Source organism: Gymnogyps californianus, chromosome 4 (genome assembly GCF_018139145.2).
Source record: "Gymnogyps californianus isolate 813 chromosome 4, ASM1813914v2, whole genome shotgun sequence".
In the NCBI taxonomy this organism is placed as follows: Eukaryota; Metazoa; Chordata; class Aves; order Accipitriformes; family Cathartidae; genus Gymnogyps; species Gymnogyps californianus.
Genome location: NC_059474.1, coordinates 41,728,646 through 41,743,906, shown reverse-complemented (window position 1 = coordinate 41,743,906; position 15,261 = coordinate 41,728,646). Strand labels below are relative to the sequence as shown.

General features: G+C 39.0%; 1 protein-coding gene across 2 annotated transcripts in view; it reads left to right on the top strand.

Annotated features, from left to right (window-relative positions):
- The window catches only part of GALNTL6 (polypeptide N-acetylgalactosaminyltransferase like 6), a 491,552-nt gene that overhangs the window by 461,916 nt on the left and 14,375 nt on the right, over positions 1 to 15,261 (top strand). For both annotated transcript variants that reach the window (XM_050896088.1, XM_050896087.1), the window contains 2 exons: positions 6,306 to 6,527; positions 14,797 to 14,913. In XM_050896088.1, coding sequence (XP_050752045.1) covers positions 6,306 to 6,527; positions 14,797 to 14,913 — 339 coding nt within the window. The remainder of the gene's footprint in view (positions 1 to 6,305; positions 6,528 to 14,796; positions 14,914 to 15,261) is intronic.

Here is a 15,261-nt window from a genome sequence, read left to right as displayed (position 1 = left end):
CCATTGCTGGAATGAAACCCAGTTAAGTTTTAAACAGTTAAGTGTAAAGGACGAAAACAAGATACCCAAGAGGGGGAAAGATTGATGAACACTAGCACTGCCTAAGTTAAAAGGGAGTTAGGCAAGAAGGGGAAAGGGATGAAAACCCCCATTTAGACTTAACTGATGTGGGCAGCTTAGATATTGAGACCTGAACGTCACAAAGCTGTAATTAGTGTCCAGGAAATGTTTTATTGTGCTTTCACTGTAGAAACACACAGAAATGAGAAATGGTTTTGTTCCGACACTGATGGAAGGACCTTTGCATGAAAATGAGGGTACCGTTTTTCTCCTTGTCAGTGCTCTGGATTTTTGTACCCTGCTGCCTCTGTCATATTAATCCATACTTGTTGGATGGGCTCCTCCAGTCATACTTTGTTCTCCTGCTCCGTGATGATTTGTTGTGACATTATGCTACCTGTATTCCAGAGGAACATAAAGTGTAGTTGTCTTGGCTGGCTGGATCCCAATGTGCTTTTTAAATACATTTTACATAAAACAAGCTGGATATTATATTATTTCCAGCCAAATGAAATACAGCAGCTTATAGAAGTAAACAGGGCACCCATTTTGAAGTAGCAACAACACTGTGCTTCACAAAACAAACAATAAAAAACATTTAAATTAGGAAGATGATGTAGGTGGGGTGAAAATAACCCCACTGGAGTTTTACTAGGAAGGAAAAGAGATTAATATGTCAGTTGTTGCAGGGACTGTTGTGTTATTTTTAGCAAATAAACAGTCATATCCTCTCTTATATTTCACAACTGAAATACAGTCAGGCCTCAGATGTGCTGTGGTGATTCATATTTGATTGGTGTAATTGAAAGTGATTTTTGATGTCCGGGCTGATGAGAGGAATGACTATCATGACAAATAAGACTACACCAGCTGGTGACATCCAGCTTCCTGGAAAATGTTCAGATTAAATGTAGGACAACAGGAACTCGTTACAGGATCCAAATGTTCTTGTAGTAGTTTAATATTGACAAAAGTAAAGTCTGTGGATTGGGGTAAGGTTTGGTTTCATGCAAACAGTGAGATAGATAGGCACAAAAGCGGAAAAAACAGGTTATGCTGGTGAAATGAAACAAATAATAAAACCATTGTGCTGCTTTAGTGCCACTGGATAACAAAAATCTACTTTAGAACATCTGGAGAAACTGAAAACAGGAATTACATTTTTATATTAGTTTAACTGCTACATCTAGAATGTCAATTGGAAAAGATGCAACTAGAGGATGGAGTTGTGCAGGCTCACAACGCAGAATAGAGTACAGCTAGGTAGCTCTCTTATCAATGCTGTCATTGCAAGCCAGCACACCAGCCACAGTTATTAAATGTGGAACTACCCCTCTCGTATTAGGGACCAATCTAGTTAAACCTTCCTTAGAGGGAATATTTATGAATCTGTCCTTTGACATGTCCCTGCATCACTCCACTTTTCCATTCTCATGGCCAGCATCTACTTTCTCCTCACTGCATTTATTTGAGTAATACCACGTCTCTTGAAAATGACAGATGATCTTACATGCTTAAGAAGAAGGGACAGTCGTTTGATCAGAGAGATGTATCTTCCCTACTCACTGAAGAAAGTGAAAGGGACAAAATGGTCCATGAAAAATTTCTTTTTTTCAAGTGGAGAAGTCCTCATTTATCTCTTTCTTTCTCCAGTCAAGTTGATTTAAACTCTTTTATTGAAGTCCAAGTATCAGTGACATTGTAACTTACTACCTTGTAGACTATTACTGAGTGAAAATACAAAACAAAGTCACAGTCTTAAATGTGTGAGTTCATACAAACTTAAAGAAAACTTGTCTAAATGTAAGCCCGATGGTAAAGGATTTACCACAGAGTAAAATTGTAACAGTGGCACAAAACTTAATTATATCAAGAATGCGTACATGGGCAACTGATGACCGCTGATGAGTCAGTCTTAGTGTGGTTGCCATCACTTTTGTATGCATCTCACAGCTTCTTGGTGACAGCTATCACAACCTTACATATAGAAATACGCATCTACTGAAATATCAGTGGGCATTATTTATTCTCATACAGAAATTTTTCGCTGAAAATGACAAGAGAGAGAACAAATTATCATTGGTCTGTCATGAATAGGTCCTGAGAAACTACTCAGATGTCCATCTACAGTCCCTGTGACTTCCTTACATTGTGTGTCAATTCATGTAACTGGTTAACATTTAGTTGATCTTCATTTAATTGCTCCTATTTGATTTTTCTTTTTCTTTTTTTTTTTTATTAAAAGACCAGGGTAACCAATCTGGACATCTGTAACCTTGCAATGAACTTGACAACCAAGCTAAGCTACAGCAGTTTTCAGCTGTAGAAACATGTTTCATTTTTCCTTTCCATATGCATTTAGATGAGGTGTTCAGATTGAATCCAAGCAAGTGTGATCTACCACAAAGATATCCCAAAATAGATTCTTCTTATTGATAAAGATATTTGATGCCATTTGAGAAACTGGCATTTAAAGGATTTTTCTTTAGAAGATTACGCAAAAAATAACAGAGACAGCAATCAAGAAGATTCAGATCTAACTCTTATTTTGTTTGTTCTAAATTCTTTGTAGATTAGCTTCACTGTGAGACTGGAGTGCTTAAATGGTGCTATAAGATGTTCACAAAATGCCACCTAATCTGGTAGGCTCTTAAACTCCTTTGACTTTTAAGTTCTGCGGCAGTATAAATACACACATGATAAAGTCCTAACAAAGTCGAACTGCTTAGCAGCTGTTTTACAGCTGGACTCGGTGAAGATTTGGTAGCTATTCATAACCGTTCCCACTGGTGGGGCTTAATATGTTGACATGCTCAGATTGTGTTTAGTCTCACCTAAGGCTCAGGCAAGGAGGAAGTGACCGTCCTCCTTTCTCCACCATGTCAGACATTCACCCAGATTGTGGGAAGGGCCACTCGGGGAGACTTGTAAAAGACTTGAAATCACATCCTTACCTTACAGTAAGTCACTTGATTGGTAGGCCTTAAAGTGTTCAGAGACGAGCGCTCTCATTTTGGTTGTGCTCCTCTACCTTTCTGTTGTGGTAAGGTGAATAAAAGACCAGCAGCTCACTGACATAATTTGCAGAGAAGAGTTATGTTCCTAGGAGGTTCTTCGCATAGGTCAACTTTTCATACTGTTAGACAGCCACAGAATGGGGATCTTCAGCTTATGAGAGCTCACTTATCTCCTCTTGGACAGCCTGTATTTTTGCTCCAGGAACATGCTAGGTTAGCATGTTCTACATAGGAATGTAAACAATGTTTGCCTTTATTGTGCAAGGTTGCACCAGACTAGCTTTCAGGACAGCATCTCTTCCTGACTGCATTCAATTCAAATATGGGGATTAACTGCAATTTGAAGTTTTACTACTAGTCTGTACACGTTCATGTTAAAAGGAACTGTGGTGATTACTGAGCTTGCATAGTGATAATAAGGATAAGAAACCCGTGCTAACTGAAGTCAACAAACCTCTTTAAAACTAAAGTGTTTGGATGCTGAGTGCTTGCTTCCTAGTAACTGGCAGCTTCAGAAAGAGCTTCCCACTACTCCAGGACAGAGAGTTCCTTGCAGTCAGGTTCATAAACAGTCTGGAGATTTAGAACTAGCAAATCAAGAGGTTATATTTTTAAAAGGGAACCTGTTGAAATTCAAAGGGCTGCCTCATAAGGGTTCAGCTTATGACAGCAATGTATAAACATGCTAAGGATAATATATAGGTTTGTTACAGGATCTGGCAAGGTTTGGGAAGTTTTTTAGCATATGATGGAGAGAATGGTCTTGGAAGAACTGGGGAACAAAGTTTTAAATAGATTTGTCTAAAGTGTCTTACCTGATACTTAGGGAATGGTGGGAAGAACTGAATTATTTTTTTTTAATGCAATGTTTTGGTGGGTTTACACACACACAAAACCCAAACAGTGATAAAGGACTTACTGGAAAACAAAGAGTTTTTGACTGGTGAATGAGAATTTTGAGGTAGTGACCAGGTATAATATCAAGATTTCTGTTGGACTCCTGTTTATTCAGTTATAATCATCTAAAGCAGAATGCAGTTTTTAGTGCAGCCAAATAACTGAAGAGAAAACTCCAGCAGAGCCTACTCTTAATATTGATGGGGTAAGTCGCTGCTGGAGTTACTTTGAATTTTTCTTTCCTAAGAGAATTTTTTTACTATACTTTTACTGTATGGTTCTTTTTACAGTATGGTTTTTAAATACGACAATAGCACTATCAGATAAAGTGATTGCAAAAAATAGTATGATATTTTCTAGAACAGTCTTAAACTGCATTTGCATTGTAGTAAATGAGGTGTACAGCATTACAGTGGAAGATCTGCTAGAAAGATCACACCTATTTTCATGATTTTGGCTTCTTACTTTAACGTGCTTAATCATATTTTGGCCTCATCTACAAAGTCTCATCACATAGTATTTTTACATGTCAGGAGATTTTTGTGTTACAGGGTTTCTGCCGGAAAGGTGGGGTTGTCATTTAGATGTTGTTCTTGAATTTGTTCTTTTTTTCTTTGTCCTACCCAGTTCCTGTATTCCTGAATTCTAATTTCTTGTAAAGTAATTTAGATTTTCATGAAATTATAACAGAAGTCAACCTTATGTGGGGCACGAGCCATTTTTTAATAGGGATATAAGTGTTGTGAATTCTTATACTGCTTTAATTTTACTTGCTTTATCCCTGCAGGTTTTAACGTAATTGCTTCACAGAGAGAAAGTACATAGAAACTTATCTTGCAGTGTCAGCTAAAACTACTTCGTTTGTTCTGTATCATGCTGTCTTTGTATTCAGATAAGCCTTATTAGTTCAGAGACATTTAGTTTGCATGGATTAATAAAATTCAGGAAAGGAATTTTCAAATGAATCTTGAAAGCAAATCAGAGTACAAATCAGGCTTACTTAGATGCAGAGAATGTTCTGAGAAGAAACATTACCTTATGTTGATGATAATCAGATGTATATTGTCCTCCAGCTTATTACAGAGTGAATCTCAGCATTTTGCAGTTAGTGTTCTATAAAAAGAATATTACAAAACTTGATGAGCTTGTTTTTACAAACAAAGCAATAAGAACACCCTAGTGTCTCAGTGTCATCCAGTGAGATGTTGCTTTGTTGGTGGGATAAGAGGTTATTGGGCAGCTGTGGAAATGCAGAGTAGACTAAGCCTGTACTCCACTACAACATCTGCATATAAATTTGTGTGAATTGAGTTGCAGGAGGAATTTTAAAAACAAACAAAAATACAGAAAAATTTGCCCCTGGCCTATTTAGACTCCATGACATTAAATAACAATAAAATATATCTCTTCAGTCTCATCTATTCAGGATTTTTCCTTACAAGTTTTTTTTTTTGTTTTATAATTTGGGTCAGCTAATTTAATTAATTATAATTTGAATACATTCTTATGCAACAAAACAGGTAATTCTGCTTCCTGTAAAATGCCAACAAAAATAAACTTTGTGGGACATAAGCCAGAACTGGGTTTCATGGAACAGAAACAGTCTTAGAATGAGTGGAGAAAGCCACAAGTTGCCATACCTGTCCCATGAGCTGCTTTGCTTCAGGTCAGCTCCACTTCAGGGTTATGTGCTATGCTCTTGCACAGACTTACTAGCACGCCAACACAGCGAAGCTTCCAGTCCAAAGGTAGTGCAAAACCTGCTGTGAGATGGGGGGGCAGAGCAAGCTCATGACTGTTTGCCCCCATACCTGCGCATGTAAGACCTGACCCTAAAATTTAGGTAGGAATTGCTAGGTGACAGCTGAAAATTCAGATGCCTTTCAAATGCAAAGCCAAATGCATCAGAAGGAATAATTTGAACCATTCATGCACATTAGCATGTTCTGAACTAAAAGGAAAAAAACACAGGTACCAATGTGAGCAGCTGAGAGAAAATTTCTGTTCAACATCCATCATTAATCAAAATCCCGTATGAAGATGCATAAAGAATATGAAGCAAAATAAGATGTTCAACAGACAGAAGACCATATCTTATAGAGTCAGCAGGAAAGCAGGGTACTTAATACTCTATAGTGTTTGCTCAACACTGTAATGAAGATAGCATACGTTTACTGGTATTTTTCCATGTTTTAAGACTGAGAAATTAGACCAGTTAAGCTTAAAAGTTGTGTGGACTACTGAACTTTTTTTTTGTTTAATTCTCCCCGTTAGAAATATCATTCACTCAAAGCATGAAGAAATTAATGATTGCTTTTTTCTGCTGCACAGAACCTGAAGCGCGTGGCAGAGACATGGATGGATGAGTTTGCAGAGTACATTTACCAGCGACGGCCTGAGTACAGACATCTCTCAACTGGTGATATCTCTGCCCAGAAGGAACTTCGCAAGCACCTTAAATGTAAAGATTTCAAGTGGTTCATGGCTGCAGTGGCTTGGGATGTCCCCAAATATTACCCTCCTGTGGAGCCTCCACCTGCTGCCTGGGGGGAGGTGAGGAATACACAAATTAGATCAAATTTAAATTAGTCTAACATTTTACATTGCAGGAAATTAAAATTATGAAATTAGATTTAGCTCCTATGATAAGTAATGTTATTAAGGGAGTTCACAGTAATATGAAAAATCCCTGGACTAGCCATTAAAATGAGAAACTGTCATGTCTTAGAACTGTCATTGTCCCTTTTATAATTCATTACAATTTTGTGTGTACAGGCCATAAGATGCATGCACAACAAGGACAAGAATGTGGAAAAGAGTATGTAGCACTCGTTATTGCATGTCACAAGATGATTTTAGATGCTGAGAATCACCTTAATAAAAAGGAGGTCTGAGGTCAACACTTGTTTTTTGCATATCCACTTATGTACCTCCTCCTGTTCTTACAAGGACAATTGTATGTAGGTGGAGTTAGGCTTGCTCTGTTTTGCTCACATGTGCAAGTGTGACAAGTGAAGCCTGGATATTTTCTTTTAAAAAGACTGGTTTTGCTCAGCTTGTGGTCTGCATTCTGTAGGTGCTGTCATGACCAAGTACCAGTAGCAGACAAATGCAATTTCTCGTTTGGGGGATGAGGGGAGGGAGAGACCACCAAAGAGAAGCCAATATCCGAGCATCGCTCCAGAGCAGGGGGGGAGCAAACAGCTTACTGGAACTCTCCACCCGTGATCAAAAACGTTCTGCATTCAGACCTCTCTGAAGAGCAGAGCCGTAGCACACCTTGCTTTGACAGTTTGTTTTGTGTAGAAGAAATGAAAGCACAAAGAGTGCAGGGACAGGAAATTACTGCCGTAGCTGCTCTGAAAAATTGCAGTGGCCTTTTACCCGTAGGAACTACAGAGGATTCACTCCATGGAAAGGTGGCATGCAGAGGGCTTTTTCCTCTCAATTCATTAAGATTTAGAAAGAAGGCCTTGCTCTTTCAGTGTATTGTGCTACTTTTTTGAAAACCATAGGAATATCTGTACTATGAGTTCTAGCCTTCTCTGATTTTGCTGGGGATGTTCTTGGGGCTCTCAGACAATTATCTTTTATATGTGAAACCAAAGGATGAAGTTGAAACTTTGACCAAAACATTTGGTAAGACCCCTCACACCTCTACATATCCCCAGTGGTCAAGGCTGGACCATGCAGGGGATTTCTAAACAGAGGGGCCTCTACTGTTCTCCAGAATTTCTTTTTAAAAAAGCAAATTACCTCACTGTGAAATTTTAAAAATAACTTTCTGCGGTAGTAGCAGTCCTTTATTTTTCTTTATAAGCTACCAGTTGCAGATGTTCAAAGGAACTTCAATTTATATGTGTTTTAGTCTTTGCTACTTCTCGGCAATAATGAATTCCTTTGTTCTTAAAGTTTCTTCTATCTTTGATGCTGCTGCCCACACTTTATGGGATTAATGTATATCAAGAGGTAAGGCGTTTATCAGTAGAAGTCAGGCTGGACTGGGGTCCTGTGACTGCTACTATGATCTTCCTTCACCATCTTCCACATGTATACATGTGCGTCCTTGGAGGACTGTGATCATGAGATGTGTAATTTCTCTGGCCAGCTGAACAATCCTTAACTCAATCAGAGGGTCTAAGTGGAAGAGATTGTGATTCAGGTATTCATTCTTTTCACAGCAATATTAATATATTCTTTGCATAAAAGCAAGACTTTTAAAAAGTAAATCAAAGATCATAGCAGTGGTATCAAATCTGTACCTTAAAAGCACTTACTCAGTTCTTAGGAAGGAAGTGAAGACCAAAGGCTTTCTTTTGCCTTTAAAATGTACTTTCTCTAAAATAACAAGAAGAAAAGTTTCAGCCCTACTACTCTGTTTTTTTCCTGAGACTGTCACATTCCTGTGAAGTTTTAATTAATTTGTTGGCACTTGCAAGGAACTTCAACAAACTTGAAGGTCAATGGCTGTCATAATTAGAAGCTGAAAGAGGAAAACAGACTGTGTGTTATTGCTTTGTAAGAATCAAGCAGCTCTAGAAACCTTGCTGATTATACATGCCAAAAGTCTGTGCCAAGACTGACTGTCATTTAGTACCCTCTCTGCTTCCACTTGGAAAGACTTCACATCTGCTTCCCTATGCCAGTCTGAGAAAGAATAAACAATGAGGTACTCAGACAATTTTTGGCTCCAGTATTTTGATATCTAGCTAGTAAAAGCATGTGGTGTGAAAGCAGACATCTCATAAACAGCCTCTGCACAACACCTCTTTTTTTGCAAACGCATTTATTTAAAATCTGACTCTTACATTTCTTGACAAAGTCAGTTCATGATGGAAAAGAAGGAAATTTGAAAAACAAAAAACAATCTTCTTCGCTACACTTGTCATGGCCTTATCTCTTCTGCATGTGTGTGCCTTTTGTCCTTTGTAGCTGGCAGGGTGTATGTTCCCTTGATATTCTGTTCTGCCTTGTAATGTCTGAAATATGTGCAGTAAAGCAATGTAACAGTGAATCCAGACAGATTAAGGATAGTGAGACTGTCAGTTCTGTGTCTGGGTGAGATAACTGTACTCTTTCCTCTCCCACGGTGGAAAAAGGAAAGTTTTCAATTAGGTTTTGTTCTTACCCTTCCAAATGTACTGGAAAGTATACTACCAGTTGGAAAACAGTAATATCCATCCCATGCTCTTTCTGAGACAGAATAATTTATTTGTAATGTGTATTTGAAATCCTGTTGAAGGAAGTTAAAACAATAGCTGCATTAGGTGAGATTTGCACACCAAATGTTTTCTTAGGAAGTAGTCACGAATCTACAAGCTGTGATCCAGCATGAATATATTGTGCGGATATCACAGCTCCCAACAATATCTTTGAAAACACATTTTACAGTAAATCAATCACATAATGTCAGCCATTGTCATTTATTTTAGACTTCATGACTCCTCTAGTCAAGGTGATATGAAAAAAAATAATTTGTTTTACTCAGTCAAAAGGGAAATGTTTAAGCTTGGTTTCACTTGCTGTTACATGAACTTGTTATTCAATGATTTAATACACAGCAAGTCTCTCAGTCATTGCAGCAGTGCTAAGCTGTAGGACCTGAAAATACTCCTTTCTCAGTCCCGAACTCGTGGATTTTACAGAACTGTTTTACAGCACTGACATGAAAATGTCACCCATGAAGTTAAGTAGCACATTTGAAGAAGGATTAAAGCCTAAGAACTCACTAACTTCTCTTTTGATTACTTTCTTTTTTTAAAGTATCATCCTCGTACCCTTAATGAGTCAATCTCGGCCCACCAAGTGCCACACGTCTGTTGTACAAAAGCCATATAATCAGCTATTCCCCACCCTGCACAGACCAAGTGCTGCTGGGCTGTTCAAATTCTTTCATCGGGATCAGTATTGCACTGAATAACAGAGTCCCCTGTTTCTTCAGTGAGGTCTTTGGCAGTGCGTGACTTCTTTTAACTTCGACTTTTCCTTTTTACGGCTCACACAAAGGATAAATACTTTTAAAATTACTATGTATCAGTTGACAGAAAAGGTGGCTCATTTTTCCATATTTGATCTGTAGACATTGATGGCCCTAGGGTTATCTGAGAATGTAAGCAGTGCACTAAAACTGACTTTAAGGGCTGCTCAAATGAAAAAAGCAACATAAATGAACATTGCTAATGTCTTCTAAGAGCTACAGCCACTTTCTTATTTGAGGCATTATGTCAGATGTATGGAAAGTATTATATAAACTGACAGCACCAAGGTGCCTCTCTTGTTGCTGTATTGGGGCACCCTAAGGATAGTCCCAGCACCATCTCCACATTCATCGTTCTAGACAGATGACCATATTGAACATAAAGTTGTCTCTAGATTGCTACGCTTTCCCACTTTTTGCTTTTGGTGCAGAGGGTTTTGTGCCGTGATGAGCATGCAGAGTAGCTCCCAGGACCCCTGGGAGTGCCTCTCCCTCACTGGCCCACCCCTCTCTGCACCCAGGAAGGCTGAAGTGTCCCTGGGTGACAGCCTGGCTCCAGTGCAGGCAGGGCAAGGCTGCAGGAGTGAGCACATCACCCACTACCTCAACAGCAGATCTTGCAGGAACTCATTTGCCTGTGAACAACGTTGTAGAGTTTTAGAATTATCAAAGAATATTGGTCAATATAACCGCTGGACCCTGGGAAGCTTTAATTTCCCCTTGTAATTTCTTTTTCAGCCTAAAATACATTCCCTTAAAAGGAAGGGGGAAATTCACTTTGCTTTAAAGTACAAGGGTGTTGGGGGGAGGTTGTCTTGGTTTTTTCTCCATTTAAAATGGAGCATGCTAGTGTGTGCATTACACAGCTCCTGCCAAAATGTTCAAAAATCTCAAAATTAATCCTAGCAGGTTGTATCAATGGCCTGCGACTCTTCCTTTTCCTCAGAAGACTGTTGCTTTTCTGACAAGAAGATTATCATGGTAATCAACACATCCATTGCTTTCCAGTTTCCATTCCATGCTTGTGTACTAATGACAAATACTATGTTTTTGAGAGTGTAGTGCTAGACCATCTTAAATTGCCTCTCCCATGGGGAGTGTATTAAATCATATAACTGCTGGCTTTCTGCAAAAGTCCAACATTAATTTAACCAGAGGTCAAGTTATCTGGGAGACCATATATTCTGCAATATGTATACACTGTTTGGGAACCCCAGATTTTTTTTTTTTTTTTTTTCTTCCTTTCTTGACAGGTGTCCAAAAAACACTCTTCCCCCCCTCCCCTCCTTGAATACCTGTCTATCAAATCAGCAGCTTCAAATGTCAAGAGGTAACGGTGTCTTCTTCAAACCTAAGGTGTAGGCTTTCAGGCCCTCTATCCTCCTGTGTTCCAGCTCCTATTTTACATCACGTTCCTCTTTCCCCATCGCAGTGCCAGCAAGCTAAGCTACTTCTTTCTCAAGGCCTGGCCTACTCTGGAGAAAAGTCTTTTTAACACGGGCTGGCTAACTTAGAGAAAGCGAGCTGTAGTTTTAATGTAAGTTCACTGCTTTTTGTAAAACCCAAGGATTACTGTATCTAGGCTTACCCAGTGATTTCACCTTATGGCTTGCTACCTCATTTAAAGCACAGAAGTCAGTACATCAGCAGAAATCCTGCTCAGGTGACACATCTTTGTTTCCCAATCATCGGTGCAGCACTGAGAAGCCTGTACATCCTTGCTCAGACACTTCCAGTGTAGAAGAGGGAGAAAACAGACCCCTTAGAGTTTGTATTCTCCGTGCTTTTACACCTCATCTGCTCTCTATAAGGACTACAAGGCCCATAGTCTTAGCATCTACGTCTCAACGTGTGTTAGGATGGCATTTCAAGAACTAAATATGCATAATGACTTACATATAGTATCCTATGCTTTTTTCAGAATGTGTTTAATTCTGAAACAGCCTTTAAGATCGCTGCTAACCGTCCTTGTTAGTCCAAACAGACTCCTCAAAAGCATGCTTTTCCCATACACTTATCTGTGTGTACAAATGATAGCATTTAAGGTTGAGCAAATAAGCTTTGTATGTAGCAACTCAATGCCCTACCTGCATGGGTGTTAAAATCTGTCTCCTGTTCATCCTCAGTCTCTACAATTGCACAATTACAAATGTTGGAAATGTGAGTGTATTAGGATCACTAGCTATTTCTTTGCTAGTTGTAACTCATAACCTCAAAAATTTGAAATCCATTGTCTTGTGTGACTGGAGACAACGCAGTTCAAATGCATATTGATGTATAAATGAGAAAAAAGCCTCTCCTTACTGTGCTTCTGCTTTCCTTCCTTTGTCCATGAAAGCATCTTAGGGGATTTGCAGGCCGTGTGGTGCTGGTGCTCGGCAGAACATTCCCCATGGCTCTGGCAGCAGCACGACAGCTCAGTTCAATTTCTAGCAACTGCCAAGGCCACACAGAAACGCCAGAGAACAAAAGCACAGACTTGACTGAAATGCCTGTATTACAAAAAGAAAATGAAAAACAAACCATGACCCCTCTGCAGTTGAAAGGAAGGATAAAACAAAAAAAAAAGGATGAGCTAACAAGTAAGCTGCAACACACCAGAGGAAAAACTAACTGAAGGAAACCTTTCAGGAGCAGAGGGAAGAGGAGAGGAAATAAAGAACAGGGGAGACAGATTCCAGCAGTGAAGGAACTAAATGTAGCTTCAGCTCAAACCTTTTCCAGAAATGGATTGAACACATTTACCGCATAGTCCAAATGACTGAGAATGGGATGGAGCGATGCCATCGAGACAAAATTATGAAAGCTCTTTAATCCAATAGGCATTCATTGGATGTGGAGTGTATTCACGGTCATTTTACAATTCTGAATCACATACATATACCCCAATTATTAATGGCAATTGTTAGCAGCTCCATTTTAATTAGCTGGCATGCTCTAAGAACAGAACTGATGTATCATTTAATTTTGTATTAGGCCAGTAATCTTTATTTATACGATGTAAATTTAAGTGCACTGAGAAATGATTGAACACTCTCAGAAAAATTATACTTGGAGTAGGTATTTCACATGAAACTTTAAAAATACAAAATTAAAGTCTATTCCCCTCATTATTCTTTCCTGTCTCTTTTGCTGGGTGATATGAAAATGAAGGTAGGGTTGTTGAGAACTAATTACCTTTCATCCTTTTCTTCAGTTAACGTGACCCTTTGTACTGTGGGGCTGCTCAGTGCTGGGTTTCTGCATCTGGTTGTGTGTATGAAATGCTAGTGTTTTACCTCATCTACAGCAATTGTTATTGTATTGAAAAAAGAAAAAATACCCTAGAACTGGGCTTGGCCAAGTTTTAGAAGAATACGTCTCTGAGCTCTGGTGAAGGCTCAAAGGTTCTTGGAGCCAATCACTCAAACTGATGCTCCCCCATCATTTGCCCCATCTGCTCTTTTCTAGGCTAAACAAATGCAGCTCCTAAAACCTTTCCTGAAGGTGATGTTTTTTACATTTTCTCCACTTCCTGTTGCTTTCCCATCTGTCTAAATCTTTCTTAGATCATGGTGAATAGACTCTATTCCAGTCCTCCAGAATCAGAAAAAGAGCAGAGTAGCTCCCCCATGTGTCTTGCAAGCATGAGGATTGCCCCTCCTTGCAATGTTTTGTGCTATGCTGAGAAGTTTTCCATCCTTTGGATGTTCATGAGGTATGCAGTGGCGATGTTTACATTTGTCTAACGTAATATGGCAACAACAGTGACTTCTAAAATATTTTCCATGGAAAAATACAAATGTCAACTCAACTGTATCTCCATTCCGCATCTAGCTTTTCTTTTTTTTAAATGAGGATCAAAGTAGTGGCCAGAATGTTAAAGTACGCACCTGCTTTCTATATATTATACATAAAGAATTCGTACACGTTTCCATGCATGTACGTGCACTTTGATTACTCAGTTTCTGTGTTATCTCGTTGATAGGCTAAGTTTTTTTAAGAAATCCTCTTCTTTCTGGAGGTGTCTAAAGGGTTTTTAAGTAGCCCAACTAAGGTACTCAAGGAGAAATGTGCATATATTTGCAAAATATATTTGGGATTTTACTCTTTTTGGTGGCAGTGGGCAACCTACTCCTTTTCAACCCAGTCTTTCAAAATAATATACGTGGCAGCAGTGGTACATAACTGGTATGACCGATAGTCACAGATTAATTATTACTCAGTTGCTTCAGTCTCAAAAATGAGATTTTCCTTTTAAGAATAAGTTACACTGCAGAGTGTTTGCAGAAGGCATGCAGACAGCACAAGGAACCTCCATGGGTAAGCATAGTTTCAATACAGATTTGTTAAGTACTTTTTAATTTTATACACTTTGGGCACTAGTCTGTGACCTTATCTACAATGGTGTTATTGTGTCAAAGTAAGAACAAGGATTGGAACAGGGCGTGCCTGAGGTTTTGAAAAATATTGCTCCAAAGCCTTTGAGAGACTCATACAGAAATAATTTCCTCTTAATACAGTTGATCTCTCTTGCTCTGGGAGGAGGGAAGAAGCCATCAGACCAAGCTTTGAACTTCTCAGCCTTTTTTTCTCATAGTTTCTTTGCATGAAAATATTTCATACAGATCTACCTTTCATTTGTTAAGCAGAATATTTCAAACTTTGCTGCTTCTAAAGCTGCTCTCAAAAAGAGTAGTTCATTCCAGGACACGTCTCTCTACCCTGTAAAAAGTAATTCCCACCAGTTTTATGTAACTAATGGTCAGTCTCAAGCCCTTTAGAGCTAAACTCCTAACCCTCTAACGTTGGAAGCTCTATTCCGCAGCCTGGTTTAATGTGAAATGTTGCTGCTTGGTTTTACAGATTAGAAACGTGGCAGCCAACCTCTGTGTGGACAGTAAACACGGAGCCACGGGGACTGAGCTGAGGCTAGACATCTGCGTGAAGGATGGCTCAGAACGGACGTGGTCACACGAACAGGTACTTTAACGGTGGAAAGAGAAAAGCAGGGTAAAATTGTTGCTTCTCTTTTCCAGTTTCTAAACATTTCTCTGAGGGCTTCTCGTTTTCCTAAGGCAAAGCAGGGTGTAGAAATAATTTGTGAATGATTGCTGACCTTAATTGCTTTTACAAAGTACTCTTTAACATAACCTCAGAAATTCCAACTGCCACCTGGGCTGTATATTAGTCTTCATCTCCAAAAGGAATTGCAATGCCCAAAGAGCTTTTTGGTGCCCCATTCTCCCCCACTGTGTCATGAAAACATGTTGATTTTGGTTCAGTTACCTGAAAATATTTTAAATATAGTACCTGGGCTTGTAAAGCTCT